Genomic DNA, 26695 nt, shown 5'->3' with positions numbered 1-26695 from the left:
GTAGAATGAAAGCAGTTCTAAGCCAGGAGTGGTGGTGCACTTCTGTAGTCCCAGCACTTGGGAGGCTGAGACAGGAGGGTCATTGGGAGTTTGAGACTGCCCAAGGCCAGCCTGAACTACGTAGCAAGACCCTGTCTCAAAAAGGCAAAAAAAAAAAAAATAATAATAATAATTTTAAATGAGAGTAGTATCAGCATAATACCTTTAATTTAATCAAAGAGAGTTGGATCTCATCAGGCAAAGGATTCATCCTCCAGGAAATCCAGCTTTATAGCCAGAGTCACTGCATTATGAAAAATTCTTAGCATTGTTGAGGCCAGACTATACGAGAATGGGTTAAAGAACCCTTCTTCAGGCCTGGGGATCCACCCTAGTGGTGGACCCTGGGATCTTGCCGAGCACACACAGGCCCTGGATTCTATTCTCAGCCCTAAAAACAAAAATCCTTCTTCACAAGGTATGTCTGTGTCAACAACACAGGAGTTGCTGACAGACGAAAGTTGCAGTGGCTGAAGGTGAGTGGGGGTGCCCAGAGCTCCCCAGCTGTCTGTTTTCTGAATCTCTCATCAAACCCTCTGCATTTCTCTATACAACAGCTATCCACAAATTAAGGGCAGAGGTTCACCCTATACCAAAGCCCTGCCTGCACCCATCATAGTGGTGGTACCAGTACTAATGATCAGTTGACGTATTGATTAGCATTTCTCTAGGCCTGTGGTGTTTGCCCGATATGCTGTTTACTAAACACCGCCCACACAGCCACCACCTTAGAAAGACTGTCATTACCCCATATTATTATTGTTTTGTTTTTTTGAGGCAGTCTCACTGTGTAGTTCAGGCTGGCGTAGAACCCCCAGGGTGTAGCCCAGGGTGGTCTCAAACTTATAGTGATCCTGCTGGTTCAACCTCCAGAGTTCTGGGGTGACAGGCAGGCATGCACCACTGCACCTGGCTCCCCCATTTTATAAATGCAGAAACTGAGGCTGGTAAAAGAAATAATTTGCCTACATCTGAAAGCTAGTCAGGGGTAAAGCTAAATATCTGTTCTGTGTTTGATTTGAAGCATTTCAGAATGGGCTGGGTGGTTCCCTAATAGAACTGGAGGCCAGGGTTTAGCTGATGTTGGACTGTTTGTATTAGATTGAAATCAACTGAAACTGTATTTATCAACTTCTAGACTTTTATCTTCTGTGCTATTAAATTTTAGTAATATGTTAATCATGTTAGGTAAGATGGAGAAATTCTCTGCAGTGTCTAACAGAACAACAGGACTCCCCTAGATAGTATCTGGAAGGGGCTCTGGGGCTGTAGGAGCCCACCCCATCTTCTTAATTCTTATTCTCCTATTCTGTTTTTTTTTTTCTAGTTGGCTGCCATTGTTAAACTAAGGGCAAAAGGCCAAATTCTTACCAAAACAAATCCAAACAGCATTACAAGGAAGCAGAAGAAGCCCCAGGATATACAGGAACTAAAAGAGCGCATAGAAAAGAACAACACCTTTTCTCCTAACGGTAGGGCTGGGGCGAGAGAGCCAGTTGTTAACGGAAATGTAACCTGTACCCTGATATCAAGTCATTCTTTCATGTGTGTTCTTTCTGTAGAATGTGTGAGGATTGCTTGTTTTTTGGAGTCAATCTCACTATGCAATTGAGGTTGCCTTGAACTCACTGTGTAGCCCAGGTTGGCCTTGAACTGGTGGCAGTCCTCCTGCCTCAGCCTCATGAGTGCTGGGGTTACAGGCCTGCACCACCATGCCCTGCCTAACTAGGATTTCTGCAACTGGAACTGATTGTTTTTATAATCACATGAAATCATGTACAATTTCAACAGTTGGGGAAAGAATTCCCCTTGGATCATTGCATATATATATATTGGTGCATAGATTTTGCTTTGAAAGAAAATTCCTTTGTTCTAAATTGCTCCATTTTTATTTTTAAAATTCCAATGTTATTTTAAAATTAGTTTATAAGTAGGATTTTTACTGTTGGTGTCTATTCTCATCATCTGCTCCCTGTGTTAAAAGTGAAAGAGATTCTGATCCAGTGGTCAGATCTGCCACTCCCCCATGTTCTAGGCTCTGTTCTCAGATCACTTCTGGAGGCCCCCTGCTTGTGGCCAATGCGGCGGCCCTCAAGGTTGGAAGGGCCAAGGCAGGGCCAAGGAGGCTGAGTGGGAAAGGCCCATGGCTTCCTCTGATTCCTCTGCCATGCTGTTCTCCACTGTAGCTGAAGAGGAATTGGAGCCTGCAAAGAAGAAACGAAGAGAGCAGCTTGCCTACCTGGAATCTGAAGAATTTCAGAAAATTCTAAAGGCCAAATCAAAGCACACAGGCATCCTAAAGGAGGTAAGGACCTCGGAGCAGGGAGGCGTCAGGGGCCCTCCTGCCTGAGACGCTTCGCCGCAGGACCAGAGTCTGTTCATTTGCCTCATTTGCCAAGGAGCAGCTGTGCTGCAGTTGGCTTGGGTTTGCTGTTCCCAGCTGTTCCCAGCTACCCGGGAGGCTGAGATGATGGTGGTGAGGGCAGCCTGGGCCACCTGGCAAAATCCTGTTTTAAAAGAAGAAAAGATCTGGAGATATGACTTAGTGGTAGGGCACTTGCCTATCAGTGTGAGGCCGTGGGCTCAGTCTCTAGTAATCACTAGTAATGTTAGTGGCTTTAGTTGTACCTAGTGTTTTAAAAATCACCAAGTGCTTTCATGTCTTCCCTGCTGCCCACCCACACACGCTATCTAAGGGTTCTTTTCTGCTTCATATACCTTTGGTTTGCTGTTTGTTGAGGCTCTGTCTAGGATCTTCTAACTTTTAGCTTGTCACTTCAGTTTTGTTTTGGTTATAAATGAACTCAATTGCTGGAATAATTAGTAAATGGTTCTTACTGAACTGCCTGAAGCTATCTCACGTTTGATACAAGCGTTCATATGTGTTTTATTGTTTAGGCTGAGGCTGAGCTCCAAGAACGCTATTTTGAGCCACTGGTGAAAAAAGAACAAATGGAAGAAAAGATGAGAAACATCCGAGAAGTGAAATGCAGGGTGGTGACCTGTAAGACGGTGAGTGTGAGATGCGGGCTTAAACTTGGCAGACTGTCGGTCAGCCTTCTGCCACTGTGATAAAATACCCAAGACAAACAGCGTGAAGAAGGAAAGGTTTGTTTCGGCTCAGAGCTGCAGAAGCTTCAGTCCATAGTCAGGGAACCCTATTGCTCCTAGGCCCATGGCAGGCAGAAACATGGCGGAGGATGTGACCAAGGAAAGCTGCTCATGGCAGCCAGGAAGCAGAGAAGGGGGAAGGAGTCAGAGAGAAGGGGGCAGGGTTGCGCAGTAGTTCCCAGGTCACACCCCATGACCCAGTCCCGTCCCCGTCCCCGTTCTGTTTACGTCACCTAACAATAACACCAGCAAATTATGCTCCCTTAAGTGGATTAGTCCACTGGATAACATCAGAGCCCTCGTGGTTCAGGCCCTTCCACAAAACCCATCCACAAGTACGCCTTCAGCACACGCTCTGGGCATATTTTTGATCCAAACCATAAAAACCTGTGAAATGCTGGATATTGTGTCTAAATCATTTACTAGGTCAGGAAACAGGCAACGAAGGATCGGGCTCTGCCTGACTCGGCCTTGGAGCTCTGCGGGGAGCCATGCTGCTCCTGGCTCTTAACCGCTAAGCTGAATTTCAGGTCAGAGTGTAAACTGTGTTTTCTCTGTGTTTGTGGGACTCTCACCCCAAACCTGTTACAGAACTCCAGATCATCTGTTCTTTAAGATTAATTTTTAAACAGTGGGAAAAGTAGTTCTTCCTAAATATAGCTGCTTTTCTGCATGGTCCGTGGATGTGCAGGAAGAAGACGAGGTTTCCATCCTCCAAGCATCCTCCTCTCCATTTTTTGGAAAATCTTAGTTTTGTTAGATTTGGGGATCAGGCCTGAACAGCTACCATCAAACTAAGGATTCTTTGAGCAAGTTTATAGCAGGAAGAAGAAAGGAAGAGGATCAATTAAAATGTAATTTGAAGCACAATTATTCACATTCTCCCTCCAGAGACGGCTTTTTACACCCAAGGACATGGTCGTGGTATTGGCTTCCCATTGTTGTAACAAATCACCACAAACCCTGAGCCCAAGGCAACAAATTTATGTTGCACTGACAAGACCACAGTTTTTCTGGAGGTTCTAAGAAGACTGTTTCCTTGCTTTTGTCAGCTTCTGGAACCTCCTCACGTACAGTTGCTTCTCATCTTTAAAACCAGCAAAGCAGGTTGAGCTCTCTCAACACATCACCCTATTTCCTTCCTGTTTCCTTTACCTTTTAAGGACCCTTTACATTAGGCCCAACCAGAGAAGCCCAATAAGCTGAGATCATTTCCAGGTCTTAAAATCAACAAGTCATGCCAACTTTCCACAGTGAATATAATCATTATATTCTGCAAACAGGTACTAATAGAAACCTTGTACAATTTGTTAAAAAATCACTGAATCAGCAACCTTAATTCTACCTGCTACCTGGATTCCCCTTCACTGTAGAACACAGCAGCCTCAGGTGCCAGGAAATAAGAGACACTTGAAATTAGGGGACCGTTATTCTGCCTGCTGTGGCCGACATTCCACTGTGCTCTGCATTTCCTGAAGTTGTCTAGAGTAGTTATCTGAGCCCAGAGCGATTACCAGAAATTGCAAGCATCCTCCTGGCACCTGTCTTCTTATTCTGTCTGATCGTTCTGTAGATTAGAATTAAAAGTAAATTATATAGTCTCTCTGTCTTGGTTTTATTGCTTATGACATAGGAACAATAATAGTAAGCTTAAATCCTTTTCAGAATCTTGCAGTGAGAAATCAAGCTCAGACTCCCTCAGCAACACCAAGCCTGTGGTTAATATACAATGTTCTGTAATGAGCCCAACTTACACTGTCATGAGGTTTATAGTACATTCCTTCTTGGGCTATCGTCTTTGTGTCACAGAATGTCATTGTGTCTCTGCCTGACCAGAAAGTGGGGCACACATTAGAAGAAACAGACTTGGTGTGAGGAAAGGTCAAAAAATTTGCTGCAGTCCAGCAGCTAGAAAACAAGGTGGCTCAGTGCACTGCAGGGAACCCGGCAGCCCAGAGGACAGCTTGTCCTGGAGTCTGCCCCTCAAAGCCCCTGACCGGTGTGTGGTCTGCTTGCTCTGTGCAGTGTGCCTACACCCACTTCAAGCCTCTGGAGATCTGCGTCAGCGAGCAGCATGACTACCACTGGCATGACGGCCTGAAGAGGTTTTTCAAGTGTCCCTGCGGAAACAGAAGCATCTCCCTCGACCGGCTCCCCAAAAAGCACTGCAGGTATGAAGGTGCTGGGGTTCTCTGTCCCAGGCAGGGTCACTCCTGGTGGTGGTCCTGTGCAATGTTCCTCCCCCTTTTCCATTGTGGCTGCTGTTGATTCCTGGCCCATAGTAGATCCTTAAAAATGTTTATTGAATAAGGAAAATACGTGCCAGGTAGCTGGAGAATATGTGTTGTGTGATTTAAAAATAAATTAAGTTTTTTTTTTTTTAATAGTAAAAGACATTGCTGTTAATCTCCCTCAAAATACCTCCCTTTGCTTCGAACACACTTGTCCCGTCATTCTTGCCATGACTAAGGCAGTTTTAGGAGTCCTTTTTCTTGAGTGTCATTTGTACTGTGGTGGCTGCCTGGATAGCCTGGATCAGTTCAGAATGTTACCTTCCATGATGGCTTTGCCTTGGGGAAGAGGCAGGAGGTGCATGGTACCCGATCCAGTGGATAAGATGGATGAGGGCCTACTGTTTCCATGGGCCTGCCTTTCAGCCTTTTCTGTACTTTGAATCAGATCTCCTAAGACCCTGCAGAGGAGGACTCCAGCACTGCTTCACAGCAAGGCGAGAGTGGTGGGCTCCGGACGCCTGAAGAGGGAGATGTTTGGAGGGAGTTCAAGGCAGTGTGTCTTTTATGATGTGTCCCTTGGGTGTACTTGGTGCTCTCCTGTCCTGTTCTTCTGTCCTGTATCCCCTTCTTCACTCCTTCCCTGTCTCTCCACACCATCCTCCTATGGTTCATCTGTCCTTTTGTTTTCTTACAAAGTGTGCCCTGGGACATTTGTGTTTTATGCAAACGGCACAGCATCCAAAATGTGCATCTCTTCACTCCCTGCTCCTTGGCAGTCTCTCTGCTGTGTGCACGCCCACTGTGTGGGTGCTGACAGACAACTCAGGGGTCATCCACGGCCACCCAGTTGCTTCCAGCGAGCTTAGCTGGCCCTCATGCACTGATAGGGCTCAGACAGGAGGTGCTTGGGGTGTCCCCAGGATTCGCCATCCTAGGCTGTTCTCCAGACTGGCCAGGGAAGTCTATCCCTCATAAGCCCTTCTCAGCAGCCTCCATGTGCCTGGGTCCTCATCAAAATTTTTGCCAAGGAGTATGATGCAGTTTGGACTGGTTTTGGTTTGGCCTTTTTTGTTGTTGTTTTGTTTTTGTGGTACTAAGGATTGAGTCCAAGCAAGGCTGAGCTACTTCCCTAATGCTTTGAAAAAATTTTTGCGTCTTGCTAAGTTGCCCAGACTGGTGTTAAACTTGCCAGCCTCCTGAGTCACTGGGATTATAAGCATTCACTACTGTGTTCAGCAGAAATACAGTTTTTAGATACAGTTTTCTCGGTACTGTTGTTTAAATTTTTACATATGTAGTTAGTTATTTCATTGTCTTTTCAAATGCGTAGTAGTCTGTTGAATTTCCTCTTTTGTCATTTCCTGTTAATATCTCTTATTTGACTTTCTTACTGGGGTTTTCTCTTCATCTGTAGATGTATCTTGAATACTTGAAGCCCCTATCATGTTTTGGTTTTTGTTTGGTGGTGGTAGGGATCAAACCCAGGACCCACCATATTATGCGAGCACTACCTCTGAGCTATTGACCCAGGCGAATCCCCTGGTTTTAATTATTCCAAATGTGTTTATTTGTATTTAATTTAAATAGTTGGAGACTACATTTAACATTGTAACTGTGTAGTTGTAAGTAGGTGTCTGTATATTGATGTTTCTCTCCAGAAGAGGTGGCTACAAATGTCATCATAATAGCAGCTTTGTGTAACATTAGAAAATCAGAAAAATTCTATTCCTTAAAGATAAACAGTGCGCACAACTCACAGATGGTAGACAAGATGCTCCTCAGCCCGCAGGGAGCACCTCACTTTTGCAGGGTCAGTGCTTTGCTCTGGCCCTCTCTGGTCATTTCTTTATGTAGAACAGCCTCTTCTCCGTGCCCGTCGTTAAAGACTGAGTTTGCATTCATCACTGCCAGGGTGCGAAGCTGTGCTGCACCTCCATGTGCAGGACCATCTCTGACGTCTCCAAGACCGTTCCTCTTAGGGCTGGGAATTTAGCTCAGTGGCATAAGCACCTGCCTGGCAAGTGCAAAGTCGTGAGTTTGATCCTCGGTACCTCTCCCAAAAAAACAAACTGAAAGACCACTCCTCAAGTCGTTGGAGCACATGTTCTTAGCATGAGAGTGAACCCTAACCTCACATCTGGCCTGTAATACAAGGGTCATCTTAAACAGCATCCTCTCTCTACTCTGCACTGGGAAATGAACCCAGGACCTTTATCCTGAGCTACATCCCTAGCACTTTAAATTTTTTTTTTTAAGTTTTGAGTCAAGGTCTTGCTAAATTGCCCAGACTGGTTCTAATTGCAATCTTTCTGCCTCAGCCTCCCAGAGTCTGGGATTACAGGTCTGCTCCACCACACCCAGCACCTCCTTGTTTGCAGGAATACTCCTCTCCAGAAGTACAGTAAACCTGTTTCCATTATGTGTATGGGCTTGTACTTACCTGAGTAAATGTGTTTTTTGTTTTTCAGTAATTGTGGCCTCTACAAATGGGAGCGGGATGGAATGCTAAAGGTATGTGTGTTAGGCTGCTTTCTGTTACTGTAACGAAATACGTAAGATAACTTAAAAAGAAGAAAGGTTTCTTTGGGCTCCTTTGCTTTGGGCCTCTGACCAGATAGCACCGCCCATCCTGGTGGAAACATGGAAGAGGGTCATGTAGCTTATGGCTGAGAACAAACAATAAAAAGAGGAAGAGACGTGTACCCCACCATCCCTTTAAAGAGCACCCCACCCCCACCCCCGACCTAAAGACCACTACTATGCCTGACCTGTTAAAGGTTCCACCACCTCCCAGTGCAGGAGCTGGGAACTAAGCCTGTAACACATGGCCCTAGAAAGGAACAGTCAAGATCCAACACTGTGTCCTTTACCTACACACGTGCAGCTAATTTTAGTGAACCAGGCAAGTGGCATTAAACCAGTTTCTTATTGAGGTACTCTTATTTTTTTCTAGGAAAAGACTGGTCCAAAGATAGGAGGAGAAACCTTATTACCAAGAGGAGAAGAACACGGCAAATTTCTCAATAGCCTTAAATGACCCCGACTGCAGACTTCATCCTACTGTCTCCCTTGCTGCTGGTGCTCAGAAAGTGGGGATTGGCTCTGGGGTGCCTGTGTTCCTGACCGCCACCCCTGAAACAAGTGCCTGTTACGCTGTGAGCTCCAGGCTGACACCAACTTTAATGCTGGAAAATCAGGATGCATTGGTCTTTCCTGTCTTCACTGCAGAGGACTGCAATGCTGCATTCATGGCCCAAATACCCAAAGGTGAAGGCCAGGCCAGATCTCTTGGGTGCAGAGTGGGTGCTCCTTGATCACAATCAAGTTCCCACATTTCTGTGGACACCTGGAGGCAGACGCATTAATACAGCTTAATTGTCACCCAAGTTAAATCATTCAACTTCTGGGCTTTGTTCTGTTGTGTGTAACCTGAGGAAGATCAGACCAAACGATATGGAGATGTATCTTCCTGAATTCTACAAATATAGCCTATTTCCATCTCCAGATACAACTTGTTTTGTGATCATTGCCCTTCATGTTCTGTTGCTATACTGCTATTGAAAGCTAGGTTCCTTCTTTCTGGTCTACCAGTATCTCAGTTTTGCTCTTTGAAATTTGTCAAGTCATTATAACACATTGCTTTTATTTTTATGGAGAGAAAGAGGAATCACTGCTCTTATAATATTTTGGAACTCTAGAATGTGGAAACCTCAAATCTTATCATTTGTGCGTGTGAATTCATCTCAGCGTGAAACAAACTTGGAAGCCTCTAACCAAAACAGGTACAAAATTTGAAACACTATGAAGCATATTAAACACAGAAATTACAAAGACTGCAGCACATGGAGCTTGCAGATGCACTGCTATGGCAAGAATTTTAAAGCTCAAATGCAGTGGAAATCCTTGTAGGAGCTTCTTCTGCATGGACAGCCTGATTTTCCAGAGACCTGTTGGTGTAAGAGAATGTTAGAAATACCTGAAGGCTGGATACATGGGCAGGATTACTGTTCTGGAATTTGAACTCTAGCTAGAAATAGTTTTCTTCCAAAAGTCCATATGCCTTGAGGTTTCATAAAACTTCATTCCTGCCCTGTACGGACAGACAGTGCTGCATCTGACCTTTACCTTCTCCCTAAGGTTACTTCTTAATAACAGTACTTTTTTTTGTTGTTGTTATCTTTTAATTTGCTCTAAAAAGAAGAATAAAGTCATTATTACTTGAAAAGTATTTGAAACCGCAGTATTGTTCATGGCTCATTTAGAGGAGACTCATTTGTCTCATAAATTTAAAACAGCAATGCATATGAGATAGCTCACAGCTATATAAACTCAACGGATCAGTCAGTTGCCTTCCCGTGTGAAGAGCTTGGTCTTGTGTGAATGGAGGCATTGGTGGTCTCTTCCCATTGGTATGGTTTATATGGGTAAGTGGTGTATCAGGCATCAGTGAGATCAGTGCTCTAATCCTTTTATCAGAATACTTTGTTATCATTCAGCTTCGATGGTTATTTCTTAACTTGACATTGCCAGTGTGTGTCATCTCGGCATCAGAACAAGCTATTGAGTGAGCTAAGTTACAACACCTGGCCAAGTCCTTCATGCAGACCAGGAGTTTCTTCTTCTCCTCCTTTTTGTAAGCTTTTATTTTTTTGCTGTGCCTTTTTCATGTAGAGGAAGTAAATTAAAAAAAAAAAAAAACTTTTCATTGGACTTATTAATGTATTTTCCTTTATCAATGTATTTTTCCTTTATCAAACAACAGAAGGAAACCAAGTGTTTTAGATAACAGTTATCCAGAATTGTAAGGAACTTCTGAACCACTTGTGTAGACTGTTCCCCAAAACAAGCATGGAGCATTGAAACCTCCAGGAGCATGAGTGCAGAGGTGCACACCTGTGATGCCAGCTCTCTACGAGGTGAAGGCAGGAAGATCTTGAGCCTAACCGGAAATGGGAATGTAGCTCAGTGCAAACACCCTGGATTCCATCCCCAGGACAAGAATAAAAATGGGGAATATTAAAATTTGACTGATTAGAAAGCAAAGCTGCCTTGCTTGAACTAGCTTTCTGCAGAGGACAGAAGTACAGTTTAATATCCACAGCAGTTTAAATAATGTCTAACGACCCAGGGTCCTGCTAAAACGACCAGCCTGGCCTTGAATTTCTATTGGGCTTGAACTTGTTATTTGGCCTCTTGTACTTGGCATTGTATTCTGAGGTCTCATCCATGTTGTGCGTGAATCAGCCTGCTCGCTTATTGTTGAGCATTTGTTGTATAGACGTGCCACGTGATTGGTTCATTCAGCAGTTGATGGACGTGGGTTGGGCTATCTCCAATCTGGGTCTGTTGTCACTAATGCTGTTGCATGTTTTCAGGTGGAAGTGTTCTGTGTCTCTTTGGTAATTATCCAACTGTGGGAATTCTGGGCCATGTGGTCAGTGTATGTTAGCTTTGTAAGAAACTGCCAAGACACTTTGAAAGTGGTTGTACCGTTTCACACAGTAATGCATGTTATGAGAGTTCCGTTTGCTCCAGAGACCCCTGGAGTCTTCATTTTAGCCATTCTGGTAAGTGTGCTGTGGTATCCGGCTTGGATTTAGTTTGCATTTTTCTGATGACCAGTGCTACTGAGCATCTTTTCATAAGTACTGACTACTCACATCTTTTGGTGCTGCCTGCTCATCCATTTATTTATGTTTATTATTGGCTCAGGTGTAAGAGTTCCTTATTCTGGATGCAAGGGCTTCCTTTTTCTGTTAAGTATCACCAGAGTGGTTTGAGCAAGGTTAAAAGGTCTATGGACAGTAGCATGGTTTCTGTCATTTTGCACATTCCCCAGAGTGATGTTACCAGGGATTATGGGCTCAACCTTGAGGGAGAGAAGACAGTTCAAGTTCTGGGCTTCAGAAATTCCAGGTTTATGATGCTGACTTTACTTTTGCATAATCAGTCATACAAAAATGGTAATGATAGCTAATTGTGTTATGAGGCACAGTGTTGGCTTTCTATTACTGTAACAAACTCCTGAGGGAATCAATTTATAGAGGAAAAAGGTTTATTTGGCTCAGTTTTAATGGTTTCAGTCCGTGATGTGTTGGCCTCTTTGCTTTCAGATCTGTATAAGGGCAGGGAGAGCGAGCATATCATTGGGCAAAACCTTTTACCTCATGGCCTGGAAGCTTTCTGCTGGGTTCTTCTGTTCACTTCAAGAGCGTGCCTCAAATAAGCTGAAGACCCTATGAGGCCCTACCTCTAATGTACTGAGGATAGAAGTGAAGGCTTGCACATTGTGCTGCATCCCCAGCCATTTGTTTTGAGATAGTGCCTCGCCCATTGGAGCTCGAGCTTTGGATCCTCTCCCACAGCCTCCCAGAGTGTGGATTACAGGTTGTGCCATTGTGCTAGCAGCCCTGCCTCTCACTGTCACCTCCCAGTAGTGCCACGCTGGGAACCAAGCCTATAAAGTCCAGCTGGTCCACTTACTCATCTGGTAAGGGTACAAGGAAAGCTGTGTTTTGTCACTTAGTTATGGACTGTTTTCTTTTTTCAAAATGGTTTCATATAAATCAGTTTACAAAATATAAAATGTCTCTTGCTGAGTGCGTTTTAAATTACCTGAGCTAATAAAGTCACAAGCTGGTGCTCTTGTCCTACCTCAGAGCAATGGGATTATGATTTTTGTTTGGGAGAGTTACATTTAAAGGTCACTAGTGTTTTAGTATCTGAAAATATTGATAGAGAGTCTGAATTAATAAGTTTTCCAAAGAAATACTGTTCACCTTGGTTTTAGATTAAAACCAAGGTTTTAATCTACAGATTAAAAATTTCTGGAAGAAGCCTTTTTCTCTTGTTACGGTTTAGATCTAACCCCCCCCCATCTCACATATGTGGAAGGTGAGTGGGTCATAGGAGGCTGTGCTCTCCAGTGGATTTGTGGACTGATAATTCAATGGCTGAGCATGTTATTAGGAGGTGGGGCCTGATTGCAGGTGGGTCCCAGGGGGTGTGACCTGGAAAGATGTGTTCTTGTTCCTGGCTCCTGTCTTTATCTCTCTGCTTCCTGGCTCCCAAGGGTTGAGAAGTTTTCCTCTATACATTCCTCCATACATTACTGTCTTGGAGATACCCGACTATGGACTGAACCCACTAATACCATAAGCCTCCTTTAACTTCTAGAATCTTTTGACCCAGTGACAGGAAAACTGACTAATGTAGAAAGCTTTATAAAAACCAAATATGACAGAACACTGGCTTGATTAAAAAGTAAAAGTGAGAAAAATGTTCTGTAGATACTTAGACATCACTTAAAAGATACTCAAAACAACAAGAATAGTGATTTCGTTTGAGAAACAGGAGAGGCAGAACTAAGTTTTTAGGTTCTTTTTTCGCTCTTTTGACCCAGGGTCTTGTGTAGTTTGTAGTTCAGGCTGACCTTGAATTCAGTAAGTAGCCCAAGTTGGCTTTGAACTCATGGTGATTTGACCTCCCAAGTGCTGAGATTGCAGTGTATGCTGCCACACCTGCCTATGAGGGTCCTTTCTGTTCCTTATAGGTTGAAAAATGTGTATGGATGACCTACTCAAACTACTTTTAATTTTAAAAGAAGTTAATATGGAAAGTGGACAGATTTTTTTTTAAAAAAGTTAAATACAGTGTTCGCTGACAAACCTTAAGAGAACATACCTCTCTTACAAAGGAGAAAGAACCATGCTCAGAGGAAGAGGCTTCTTCCAGAGGAAGAAGTACTGTGAATCAAAGCAAGTGGGGCGTCATCCCAAAAAGCACGTAAGGATATTAAAAAGTAGGGGATTGGGACTCATGCGTAGAGCACTTGCAAATACACACACGGCCCTGGATTCCCAGCCCTGCGCACATGCACACATGCACACACAGTGTTGGTACACTATGAAATTAGAGTAATAGCAAACAGTTCTTACTGTAATCCTACACTGTTAGAATCTGAGACAGCACGATCACAAGTTTGAATCCTGTCTGGGCAACTTACTGACTTGGCAAGACCTCTCAAAGTCCTTGAACTTAGAGACCCCTCTAACCAAAGAAGAAATGGATTGGGCATATAATTCAGTGCAGGTTCAGCCCTCAATTCACCAATGACAAGTGAAATTGACAAAAAGCATAAAAGTTTACAAAAAAATATATGAATCATTCCAAGACTCAAAAATTACCAACCTCTCCAAAAAAATAAAGTTAAAAAAAGGTACATGACAAATTGTAAGATTTGTCTTGGTATAAACACTGTTGTGTATGCATATGTTTATGTATGTGTGTGTGTACCAAACCCAGGATGTTGAGTATGCTAAGCACGTGCTGTGGGAGGTAACACCTCTAGCCCCTGGAAACATTGTTTATAAAAAATAGAAAATCAAGCTGGGTATGGTGGTGCACTCCTGTAATCCCAGAACTTGGAAGGCTGAGGCAAAAAGATCATTGGAAGTTCGAGACCAGCCTGGACTACAAAGTGAGCCCAAGGACAGCCTGAACTGCATGGCAAGACCTTGTCTCAAAAACACAAAAAAGAGAGAAGAAAAAAAATCAACATATGCAAAACTGGTGAATGCAAATTAATGACAAATTTACTCTGATAAATGTATTTCTAACACTTACCATGAAGCCCCTCAAGGAAGGTGTTTTTGGTTTTTGGAGATAATGTATTTGATGGTTTTTTGGAAAACATTTTCTGCTCCATGCTCTGATGTCCTTCATTGTCGAGTGCATTCTTAGATTAGATTTCTGAATTGTAATTGCTGCTTTTTTAAAATAAAATTTGACTGAAAATGTTCAATTGACCTTTTACTGAGTTAGCCAAAAAGTGGAGCCATTTTTCTATATGACTAGTCCTGTAAACTGAATTTAGGCTAAATTAATTTATTTTTGTCTGATTTTTAATATGTGGGTGTCCACTGAAAATTGATGTCAGTTAAAGGTAATCTATAATCTCATAGAAGGAACACTTAATTGTGACATTTTCTCCAATATCTAATACAATCCATTGCCAAGTGCATATATTTTTTCCCTACTTGTGGTAGTCTTTGATTATCAAAGACTGTCACTGCAGGCAGTGCTGTTGTGCCTAAGAATGCTTCTGAAAGTCATTCTTGCCAACTTGGGTGTGCACAAGATTCTCATGTCCTTTTATTAAACAGTCAACCCGTGTCAAGCACATATGGAAGGTTTAAGGTAAGACTGTAATACAGAATACAAACTCCCCAGGAAACTTGGGCGGGTGCTGGGTGAAATTTTTTTCCTACTCCATGGCCCTGTTCAGCAGGCCTAAAGCTTGAATAAGTCAGATGTCTAATCAGTAAATTATTTTCATGCTCAGAATTCCAGGTTTTTGTATTTCAGCATAGTTTGGTTTTTACTGTAAAGAAGCTTAGTAACAGTGTGATTTAAGGTTTTGTTAAGTGGGAGGTGTGGTTTAATTCATGGGTACTTACAGAACGTGGTAGATAATCCCATTGCCCTTATTTTGCTAATTAAACTACTTCTATTTTGAAAATATAAAATATTCCTGGAAAAAAACCAAGGATATAGCGATGAAAGAAGAAAGGAGTTTGCAAAAGAATGTCCCACAGGCCTCACTTTTGGCAAAGACTTTCTCCAGAAATACAAATTGCTGTTATTAATTTCCTGTTAAATGTGGCTGCTCAGATTCTGGCCGTGTTTCCCTTGGCCTCTTCCTGGCCTCAGAAGTGACTGTGCTTGGCTTTCTGTGGGCAAATTCTGGGCAGGATCTGAAAGCTCTGCACTGTAATGGAGCCCTTGAAGGACGAGGTGAGTGAGGTAGTGGAATTCTGGCTCAGCGCAGCGCCGCTCTGCTCAGATTCTTTATTTAGAGCCAGCTGCCAAGCCTGGCTGTAGGCAGGGTGAGGATAGGCTGTTTGGTTTGGTTTTTTCCTTTTAAAACCAGATGCTTGCAAACCATCCTTGACCTTTGGCATCCATATGGCCACAGACTTGGCAGGCAGGTGGCCGTGTGGCGTGGCCTTGAGTGGGATCCAGCTGCCGCCACCCACCTGTTTGGCAGCATCTCAGAGCATGGCAGGTGTCATTCATCCTGATGGAGCCTTGGTTGTGTCTCTGCTTCTCGACACAAGAGGTGAGCAGGGCTTTACTACTGCACAATCAGGCGTGGAATAAAAGTGCACTTGGCCCTCTGTGTAGGTGTGTCCTGCATCCACAGAGCCAATCAACTGCAGATCGAAAATATTTGGGACATAAATTGGATCTGTACTAAATTTGTACACTTTTTGGTCATTTTTTTCCTAAAATAAAACAGTATGGCTATTTACATATTAGTTATCATAAATATCCTAGAGACCACTTCAAGAATACAGAAGGGCAAGTGTGGGGGTACACACTGTAATCCCAGCTTGTCAGGAGGCTGAGGCAAGAGGACCAAAAGTTTGAGCCCAAATTTTGGTGAGGATACCAGAAGCAATCTCTCTCAGATAGAAAGTGACAACTACATTTATAAACCATCTTGTTATCCTTGGCAACCTGAAGGGTCAGGTCATCACGGCCTGTCTTGGCGTCTGGCTCTTGGGCAACCAGAGGGCTATTTCCTGTGATGAAAGCCCACCCTCTTTGTGCCACCGGCCTCACTGCTGGCCATCCCAAGTCAGGCTCTGCCCATCGTGGCTGAGCTCACACACTACCCGCATTCCAAGCCACACTGATGGGTTTCCACCCCTCTCACCAGAACAACTGGGTTTTCCAGCCTGGGTATGATTAAGCCCTGTGAGGAGCCCCTGCCCCAGAAAACAGACTGAAAATACTCTTGAGCCAGTGGAGGTGTCTCACTAATTTGTGAAGGCTTTTTTGTTGTTTTATGAGAGGGACAGGAAATAAGAGGATCTTTGTGAGCCTCCTGGAGAGTGATATGAGAATCCTTTTCCAAGCACTCAGACCAACAACGGCTTTCTCCGTTTGGCTTGGAGATGCGAGCGACCCAGTACCGTCTATGTAGCTTCTTTCTTTCTGTCAAGATGATGCTTTAAAGCGTTGAAATACTTGTTTCTCCCAAGTCATCTTGTCTCATCTGGTAGGAAGGTAAAAGCAGCAGTGAAATTTGCAAACTTTATTCTCTGCCAGTTTCTTTCACTGCTAGCACTTTCTAACTTAAAACTACAACGACTCCTGCTTGGAGCTTGTGGGAGGAAGTAACAGTCCTGACTGTTATGCATGGGATGATTTGGGTTATGTTTAATCACTGAGGGCTTTTAAAGGATTTATCAGCTTTGTAAAAAATGGTTTAAAGATTCACATACTTAGCATGGAGTATCCAGACCTAATTAATCATCCCACCCCTGGTTGGAATTTTATCACAATTGAGGTTGATTATCTCAAAGCAACGCCTAATCAAAGTTACCCTATTTTGCCCTAGAGGCCCAAGCTGGAAGAACTGGCTGGGGACCCAGGCATTAGGGAAGCCATGGGTATCTTGTAGATGTCTGTTACAGCTTCTATCCTGTCCATTTTGTTTTGAGGAAGCTCTCATTAAGTTACCCAGGCTGGCCTCAAACTTGTGATCCTCCTGCCTCAGCCTCCCAATTAGCTGGGATTTTAAAGCCATCCCGTTTGTGGTACTTTGTTATGGTGGCCCCAGGAAATCGAAAGTAACTTCTGACTCCAGAAGCTGGGCATCGTGGCACACACCTGTGACCAGGAGGCTCCTATTGAGGACTGTGTGTGGGAGCCCAGCCTGGGCAACTTCACAAGACCTTATCTCAAAATCAGAGAATCAGAAGGAAGGGAGGAAGGAAGGGCTCTTCAGAGATACAAATCCAGGAAATGCCGGAATTCAGTTCTCCTCTGGAATGTTCTGCCATCAGTTGTATTAGTGAGTGTTTTCCTTTGCTAGCTGACTACTGAAACACTGAGAAAAGCAAGCCAGGCTCCTCATGGACCAGCTTTCAAACGCACAAGTTCTCCTAAGGAGCTTTGTTACTCAGGGGAGACAATTTGACACTGGAAGCTTTGAGAACACACAGGTAATTGGTTCAGCATCTTTATTTGTAAGCTCTGAGCAAACAGGAAGTCTTTTCTCCCTAAGGCGATACTTGTGCCTGGCTTGTCAGACAAGCTTCTACTCCAGGGTCGAGGGCCAAGCCAGGGGACTGCTCTGGGGCTTCATTGCAGAGAGCCACAGGCAGCTGCTTACAGCAGGACCCATCCACATGGACACAGAAGCCAGGGCCTGGGAAGCCAGGGCCTGGGAAGCCGTGGGGATGCAAGTGTGGATTGACCAGGGCCAGGGAGCATGGCAGACCCTGTGCTGGCCCTCAAAGGGTCACAGTGGCCCAGGGTGGCTGCAGCTGCTTCATACCCCATCCTTTGGTGGTCTCAGGAAGGGTCAGATGTGGTGCCGGTTGTAGAGATAGGAAGGGAACAGCCCGTCATAGTGCCACTGTCTCCACTGCTCCACGGCCTCCCGGTCCCTCTCTTCCTGCTCTGGGGTGGAAAAGCAAGTCACCGTGAGGACAGAAAGGTCTCTGGCCTGAGGGAGCCACCCAGCCCTGAGAGGACAGAATCCCGCGTGCCCATGGGTATCAGAAAGAGCCAGAAGCATCAGTAGACATCAGGAACTTCTGATATTTGAGAAGCATTCCTGAGGCTCCTCCAACCATTAAGCATGAAGTGGCCGCATTTTACCCAGCAATTTGTTTCCAAAGAAAATACCAAAAGGGACTGAAAGCAGGGACTCTGAGAGAGTCCCCAGCAGTTCCTCATAGGAGCACAGCTCCCAGGAGCCAAGAGGTAGAAACCACCAAAGTGACCTCTGCAGATGCATGGATGAACAAAATATGTCATTGTATATGGAAATATACAATAGACTATTAGCCATAAAAAGCCATTAAGTTCTGGTTTACATCTTCAAGGTTTATATACATTGAAAACATCATGCTAAGTGAAAACAGCCCCACACAAGACAAATATTGTATATTTCATATATATGAAATATCTGGAATAGGTAGGCTCATGAACACAAAAAAATGTTTATGGGCTGGAGGGAGGAATGAGATTTATTGCCTAACGGGTACAGAGTTTGTCCTTGGAGAAGTGTTTTAGAAATAGAGCTCATGGCTTCACAACGTTGGAAATATACTAAATGTCACTAACTTGCGAATTTAAAAATGTTTAAAATAGCAGGTTATATACATACAATATATATGCTTTAATTTCTTTCTTTATTTTATTTTATTTTTTCATTTTGGTACTAGGGATCGAACTCATGACCTTGCACTTGCCAGACAGGCACTGTGCCGTGAGCTAAATCCCCAGCCCAACTTCTTTATTTTTAAAAGCTTTTTTTTTTCTTAAGTAGGAATGGAATTCAGGACCTTGCACTTTCCAGGCAGGTGCTGTGCCCCTGAGCTATTATATCTCTGGCCTTTATATATCTTTTCTTAAAAAAGAAAGACATTTATGAAAAATATTGGGAGGAAGGATGAGCAGTGCTAGCAGAAGAAGATGATGTTGAGGATTAAAAGTCTAAAATGCCTTCCTTCTTCCCAAATGTGAATTTCACCACGAAGCCTGTGAACCTGGTTTGGGTGCTAAATGAACCTGCATCCTCGTGACCTTGGGTTAACAGCATGGCCCAGTGGCCGTGTCCCCATGTTTCCTGGCACCTGTGGGAGCAGATGTGGGGTGTAGAGGGAAGGGCCCCCTCTGGAACCCCTGTTGCTGCTGCCAGTGTTCCCTTGCCTCAGAGCCTGGGCATGAGAACTCCCCGAGGTGCTGCAAATATCTCAGTCATTGTTTAGCTCCTGGGCATGGCCTGGAGCCCTGAGCCAGCCCCTGGCCAGAGCCTTGACTATCTGTCCTCTTAGACATCTCCAAAGCCCAGAGGGCCCATGCCTCTCTGAGAATATGATCTGGCAATAGGCGCTGACGGGCAACTGTTGGAATGAAGCGAGTCATGTGGGAGAGATCAAGCATCCAACTACCACTAACCATCCTCAGATTAGGTGGCTTAAGGCGGCCACCTGAGGTCGAGTCCTGACTGAGGGAGGCGGGTGGGGTCTCGGAGAAGGGCTCAGAAGATGGGTGCTTTGAGCACAGTCCCAGGGTGAGGCTGTGGGTGCTCAGGCCACTGCAACAGACCTTCCAGAGCAGGGGACAGAGCACTGAAGTGAGTCCCACCTATTTCAATACCTCATCCTCAGGAGGGCCACACATGCTCACCTCTTGGCTTCTTCCATTACAGAACTCTGAGGAGACCCTGTAGGGGCTGCTGTGTCTTACCATCCTCACTCCATCTACCCGTGTGGGCCAACTCCTGGCTCAGAGAAGCTTTCTGAAGATTTCTGTGCATGGATCATCCTTGATTATGTAAGCTAAGGAGCTTTGCTGGCAAGCAGACCTGATTCCAATCCAAACCCTACTCGTACATCACCTTAGGTGTGTAAGTGTTCTTTCTAAACCGAAGTCTTTCAAAAATTGACAGTACAAGAGCTACTTCAGCCTCAGATGGCATAGTACAGTGCCTAGGAGAGCAAATACTTGGTCCCAACGGCTGATAAAAGGACAGTCCTCAAAGGCCTCAGCCCTGCTCTGTAGGGGCTTTCAGTCAGTGTGGGTGAGGCCTGAGAGCCCTGATCTTAGTGTCTTCTAAGAAGACCTATCATTCTGTGTGTGCCTAATCCCGTTACTTGATCATTGTTATGGTTTGTGTCTGGATGTCCCCCAACAAAGCTTAATGCAGTCATGGGGGGCAGGCTTTCCAGAGGCAACTGAATCCAGAGTTTGTGATTCGTTTGTTATCTAGTGTTGGGTTTGATAGTGTGAGTACTACACCTGCCCTGGGCTGGGTAGGCTGCACACAACATAAGGGAGGAAAAGAGGCTTGCTTTCTCTTCCTCTTTTCCTCTTGTTGCTTTTGGTATCTTCTGCCACCATGAACTGTTGCCACTGTACCATGCCACACTGAATTGGAACCAGCAGATTTTGGACTGAAACCTCCACAAACTGTAGCTAGATAAACTTTTTCTCCTTAACTTTGGGTGCTGGGTATTTTGTCACAGCAACAAAAGAGAAGTAACTAAGACACTCATCAAAGAGAAAACAGTGAATATTTTTTGTCCACATGCTAATGACTTGAACCTGCAGCATTTAAAGTGCACAAAATAAAATCTATTTTGAGTAGTAGGAGTAAAACTCACACTGTAGGAATTTTGGAGGCCACAATTTTTCTAAAATGAGACAGCTCTGCCCAACCTGTCCACCAAGGAAAACAAATCTGTAATAGAAGTATTTCCTTCTGTGTTATGACAGCCTGAGTTTTTCCTATTATGTTCCCAAGAAAGGTTGCTTTTCCAGGGTCAGAGCCCAACACTCGCTTCCAGGACTCAGCCAAGTGCCACCAGCAGCAGGTCAGTGGGCACAGTCCCAGGCCTTGGTGCCTGGTGTGGTGCCTCTTCACTGGGAGATGCCCTCAGTGAAGGTCTCTCACTGGGGATGGCACCTCCCAGGTCAGCTGAGCAGCACAGCAGGAGTGGTGCTGGCTTTCTCCAGCAAAAGTGACCCAAGTTGGGCTCTGTGGCTGAGCTCCTGTGCACCAGGAAGACCAGGTGGTTTTGCTCAGGAGCAGCTAGGCCTTGAATTTGGAAAAAGATAAAAAGAGAAATAAGTACGTGTACATCCCCCAGCCTGCCTGCTGGTCTGATCCCTGTTCTGATCCCTCTATGGCTATTTGCTGTGAAAACTCTTCAGGGCACCAAGAGAAAGGGAGATCCTACAGTAGGAGACTGGCTCAAAGCTAGATTCTTTCTCCACCCATCTCCACCTACACCTGCCCTGCATGAAGGCCCTATAAACATACAGGATTCCTGAGAGTGAGAAGGAGGTGTGACAAGCCCTGGTCAGCTGGGCACATCGTCTTCCCACTCTGATGACAGGAGGCCAAAACCAAGACTTAGCAAAGAGGATGCTAATGGTGAGGAACTAAGGTCACCAGAAGGTCTCGCAAAAACTTTCAGGGAGCTTGATGCAGTTAGGTAAGCTGGAGCCCAAGATGGACCAGAGGTGTGGGTATTCAGGTATTTGGTGGGTCAAGATGTAAGATGGGGTAAGGAGGAACAGTACTTTCTGAGTTCAGTTCTCTTGGTTGACGTCTATCAATTAGTTAAGATACTGCTCATGGTGAATAGGTAAATGGAGGCCTTGATTTTCCAGGAAGAAGTAATTCCCAGCACCACTACATTGATGTAAGTAAAGAATTTTGAAACCCGCCCAACCCTACTGGAGCCAAGCCGCGAGTCAGGTCACTTAGGCAGAGACCACAGGCTGCCACAGAGGTCAGCAGGAAGAAAGGGGAAAAGTCTTACCTCCACACAGGTACCAAACAATTCCCTCATCGCCCCTGGCCTCGAGCCTCTGTAACATAAGCATCCTATTTTCTTCTATTTCCTGTCAGGTTCAGAATAGCCGTTTCTGTAACTTTTTACCTTTTTCACAAGTCTCCCATGGATATGAATGGCAGGTGTATCTCACCTTCTCTCCCTCTCCAATTAAAATCAGAGGTGAAGGAGAGGCAAATTCTGCAATTTCCCGAGAGCTTCACATCACCAAGATGCTAGCTGGGGAGCTCTTACCGTCCTTTTGTTCCTCCACGAAATTCTCAAATTCATTCCTTTGTTCCTCATAATATTCTCTTCGCAACTCATCAACCCGCAGCTTCTGTGTGTTTTCCACTGTGAAAGGAAGAGCCAGCAGTTGCTCCAGGGAAGTGGCAGGGAAGGGACACCTTCAGGGGGCACCAGCACTTTCCCAAAGAGGCTGAATTAGGCTGCAGAGGGTTTCACTGAAGTAGTTTACTGGTGACATGGACTTTTAAACTCGGCATCCTATGGTTTCTCTTATATGAGAAAACCAAATTATGGATAAAAAACAAAATGCGAGACCATGGGAAGTAGGGAACCAGATCTTTCTCACATGGGAAGAAGATCAAGAGACCGTGGGAGAGAGGAGAATTGGAATGAAAGCAGGAGTTAAAACGTTATATACATGCACCAACTCCAAAAGGGAATACACTGCAAATGTGTACTAATAAAAAAGAAAAGAAAAAGAGAGCAATTTGAAGGTCCTGGGAGATCGTCTAACCCAGTTCCACCCTTTTACAGATGAGAAGACTGAGGCCCCCAAAAGAAATGATTTAGCTTGGATTGTGCATGAACTCAGTGGTGTGATCCAGGTCAACTAGGCCACAAGAAACTAGAAACTCATGATCAAAAATTTAATCCCATAAAGGAGTATTACTACTTAACAGTAATCTCGCGTTGCTTAATAAATCCGTTTAAACATTTTTGAGCACCTGTCACAGCAAGGATTTAGGTGAGCACTGGAATTAAAAAGGCATATACAAAAGGTAGTATCTTTCCACCTAAGAGGCCTGTTGTCCTGTTAAGAAGGAAGATGGGAGATATGAAAGCAAGTTGCCGTGGTCGGTATATGTGTGTGGCTGTGGGAGAGACCTTGGCTGTCATGTGTGAGGCCTTGGGTTTGATCCAGCACAGATCAAAACAGGAAGAGGGGAGAAAGGGAAGAGAGGGGATGGAGAAAAGTTTCATTAAACATCACGGCTGCTGGAATAAAATCTGAGCAGCTGGATGTGGGCATCATACACCTTAGCTACTCAGCAGACTGAGGCAGGAGGAGGATCACAAATTCAAGGCCAGTTCAAGGCCAGTTATCAAGACTCTCTCTTAAGATTAAAAAAAAAATTAAAAGCTGGGATATGGATTAGGGGTGAAGCACCCCGAGACTCAATCCCCAGTACTAGCAAGGAAAGAAGTACAGGAGGAGTGGGGAGAAAGGAGTGCCTAGTTCATTCATCCATCTCTGTGCCTCACTTTTTCTCAGGAGGAAATTCAGGCTCGCAGAAGCACAGTGACCACACCGGTGGCAGGGCGGGGCTGAGGCTGCAACTCAGCACACCAGGTTCCCACTACCCAGATGTAGCTACTGGCAGGCGCCATGCTCCTTCTGATTTAATCCTCAAGGGGAAAATGGTATCTTTATACCATGCACCACCCTATACCTTGTAAAATCCCTTCTCAAAAATATGCATTTTTTATCTCAAAGTAACCTGAGCCTTTATCCTTATCCTGAAGATTAGAGCTGGCAGCCTGTACTGAATTCAAGGAGATCGAAACATCACTGCCTCGTCCTATCCCATCCCACCCATGGAACTGACAAGTGGCTGAAGGTGCCTATCTCAGCTGGGTGCTCACAGGCTGTCCTGGGTCTCTTCTGAGTGCCCGAGGCACTGTGGTCAGGCCTGGGTAAGGAATCCCACGCTCTGTCAGCCACCCCATTGTTCTGAGTCAACTTCAGAGGAAAAATACGAAGTCTGCTCAGTTGATTCTCTGACTTCATTCAAAAATGACTCAACCATGGTAGATGCGGTACACACCTCAAACCCAGCACTTGGGAGACTGAGGCAGGAATGGGGTGAATTTAAGGTCAGCCTGGGCTATGTAGCAAGTTTAAGGCCAGCCTGTACTACAATGAGACTCTGTCTCAAAACAAATGGAAAATAAACCCAAACAATAAAAAAAAAAAAAAAGACTCAATCCCAGCTTTTTAGTGTTTTTTGACCTTGACTGACTTCAAAGCCCAAGCTGTGTGAGGTCTGCAGATTTTTCTAACATGGTTGTAACTTAACCAATCAAAAAATAAAATCTCATCCCCTGGCATTTCTATCTCTCTTCCTGCCCATCATTTGAAAACAGTCCTGTTGTTTTCGCTGAGCCGGTCACCTTGCTGAGTGTGCTCGGGATACAAAGAGTTCATTCATCTCGTCCCCATACTGAAGGACAGGATCGAGCTGCAGACTCTGCCAGGGCAGCAGGAGCCCAGCATCTTGGAATAATCGAGTTCAGGGTAGGAAACTCACATGCCTGCAAGGACAGCGGGTCCCAGCAACTGTGGGACTCCCCCTCCCCAGCCCTGAGTGGGCTGAGCGGGAGATGTGTGCACCCAGTGCCCTGGAAATTTAAGCTCTCAAAAACACTGCTGGCTGGACGCAGCTGGGTCAGGGGCTTGTAAATAAGGAAAACAGGATCTCGGGAGGAAGTGGCCAAGGCCACTTAGCTGTCACCAAGCCTACAGTTCTCAGCACTGCCGTCCCCCTGTGCCCTTTCCCCGAAGGCACACTGTTGTTCTCTGGTGACCCATGCCAAGGCCCCCAGAAACACACCAAAGTGCTGTGCTCTCTCTAGACTGGGACAGCGATTCCCCTTTTCCCACTTCCCCCTTTCTGAGGTGAGAAGGATCCCGTAACTGCTAGGTGTAATAAACGTGTCCCTGTTCCTTTTTCTTCCAAATCAGCACTGCAGTTACCCTGACGCCCAGGGGCCTCAGTTGAACCCTCGGTTCCCTATGGCAGGAGGGAGTTTGCCCAGCTTCCTTACCATTGACCTCACCACGTGATTTGGGGGAACGCTTGCTGAGCCTCTTGAGGAAATTTGAGGCATCTGATTCCTGCATGAAAATCTTCTGTCTCTCACCTGGAACTCAAGAGGAACCCATCACAACCAGCACAGGAGCCAGGACAGTCCTGCACCCCGGAAGCAGATCCCCATACTCACCTTCCTGGGCTTCTTCTCCTGCCGCCTGCCTGCTGCCCACCGACGCACTGGTGCCCTCCTGCAGCACTAGGCACAAGGACACACGGGAAGGGGGCTGCGGTAGCAGAGGGGCCCAGATGCCAGGCCAGGTCTCAAGAGCCTTTTCTAGGCTGTGGCTTGCTAAGCCTCATGTGAGGGCCCCTCTGTCCATCAAATACCAGTCACAGAGCCAATGTCCCCAGGAACCTCCCAGGCAAGTGGAGCTTCCCTTCTTTGCTGTTTTTCTCTGTATACACACACACGTGCACACACACACGTGCACACACACACGCACACATGCACACAAGAACGGCCATCTTCACAATCTCCTCCCGCCATGTCACTTGAGCAGACTCACCTGTGTAAAGTAAGTCTTTACTGTACAGCTAACCAACTCCACCCTGGATTCCCCATACTCACTAGACAGGAGCACCATGGCTGAGAGGCAGGACAGGAGGAGGACATGTCTCCAAGTCATCTTTGCGGGGGCTGAGGCTCGCTTGGGATCCACAAGGCAGATGAGGCGTCCTGCGGTCTCTAATGCTGCTGCCCACCTGGTCCTTACTTCTGAGCCAGGCCAGGGAGACAAAGCGAAGAGAGAGGCAGGAGGCTGGGCTGTCACTGGGTGAGCGTGGGAGGGCTCCTGGCTATGGTTTCCATTGGCTGCTCTTGGCTGAAGTGCTGGAGATGTTTTTGGCACCGGGCAAACCTCTACAGAAGCAGAGCTTGTTGTCAGGGCTCCTGGCTGGGACAGTTTTGAAGTGGCCTTTCCAACACCTACACCCAATGTGTTCACTCCTTTGACACATTCTCGCAGCTGACGCTTACCGCCAATCAGACCCCCATATGTCTGGGGGTACTGGATCATTTAAAGATGGGGAGGAGGCAAGTCAATCTGCCTTCCCCTGAGGGGGCCAGTGAGGGTGAGGCACTGAGAAAGACCACGGCTCACCACAGCTCCTCAGAGCCACGCGCATCCCTCCTCAGGTCAGAGAGGAAGTAGGGTCCTAGAAACAGCGTCCCTAATGGAACCGGAGCTCTGTCAGGCAACAGAACACAGTCCCTTTGGCCATGTAATTTATTGACATTGTTATTTATTATGAACCATTCTCATACTTTGCTACTAACTGAAGAATTATCCTTTGGGCACTGTTTAGAATTTTTCTAATGGTCCAAAACCCCACCCATGTGGACCCACCTGATGCTCCGTCCCATGGGACTTGGTTGTTAACATCCTGCACGAACCTGACCACTGGCCAGGAAATAAATGTTAATTAGCAGGAAGAACCACACACATGAGGCCAGATGGGCAAGGATCCACCAGTCAGATTAGCTCGATGTCCCTGAGAGACGGAGGGACCAAGGACAGGACCATTTAGATGAGACTCTGAGTAAAGAGAGGGTATGGGAAATTCCTATGAGATCCTTGACGCTCTACACCCACCTGTACCTTTTTCAGTTCTATTCATTTCAACCATGAATAATTAATCCAGCTCCTGCTTTACTCCAAGTCCTGTGCTAGCCACTGGGCTGATGACCCTGAGTGTATCTGTCCAGGTTCCCCACAGTCACACGACCCCCTGATGGACACTGCCTATCTACAGCGCCTGTGCAGAGGCCCTAAAGAAGAACCTCAAACCTTGTGCTGTTCTCCCAGAGGCAGCCTGGGAGAAAGAG

At 45.5% G+C, this 26695-nt stretch overlaps 2 protein-coding genes across 2 annotated transcripts in view; one reads left to right on the top strand and one right to left on the bottom strand.

Moving 5' to 3' along the window:
• Mcm10 (minichromosome maintenance 10 replication initiation factor) overlaps positions 1-9609 on the top strand; it is a 34482-nt gene extending 24873 nt beyond the window's left edge. Inside the window, exons 15-20 of the mRNA XM_013151271.3 lie at positions 1367-1511; positions 2226-2344; positions 2938-3051; positions 5176-5321; positions 7853-7895; positions 8338-9609. Of these exons, the coding sequence (XP_013006725.1) occupies positions 1367-1511; positions 2226-2344; positions 2938-3051; positions 5176-5321; positions 7853-7895; positions 8338-8421 (651 nt within the window). The 3' untranslated portion in view covers positions 8422-9609. The remainder of the gene's footprint in view (positions 1-1366; positions 1512-2225; positions 2345-2937; positions 3052-5175; positions 5322-7852; positions 7896-8337) is intronic.
• A 7793-nt stretch (positions 9610-17402) lies between these two features.
• Positions 17403-25643, bottom strand: Ucma (upper zone of growth plate and cartilage matrix associated). Its single transcript, XM_003468631.4, has 5 exons — positions 25439-25643; positions 25001-25066; positions 24824-24919; positions 22004-22102; positions 17403-17858 (listed from the first exon to the last, which is right to left on the bottom strand). Exons 1-5 carry the CDS (start codon positions 25494-25496, stop codon positions 17761-17763), a joined length of 417 nt encoding a protein of 138 aa, XP_003468679.1. The 5' UTR covers positions 25497-25643; the 3' UTR covers positions 17403-17760.
• Between the last annotated feature and the right edge of the window lie 1052 nt (positions 25644-26695).

This window comes from Cavia porcellus, unplaced genomic scaffold (assembly GCF_034190915.1).
Source record: "Cavia porcellus strain 051 isolate PalLab524CR breed Dunkin Hartley unplaced genomic scaffold, mCavPor4.1 scaffold_7, whole genome shotgun sequence".
Classification (NCBI taxonomy): Eukaryota; Metazoa; Chordata; class Mammalia; order Rodentia; family Caviidae; genus Cavia; species Cavia porcellus.
The sequence above is the reverse complement of the archived record's forward strand: the minus strand, read 5'-3'. Positions and strand labels throughout refer to the sequence as shown.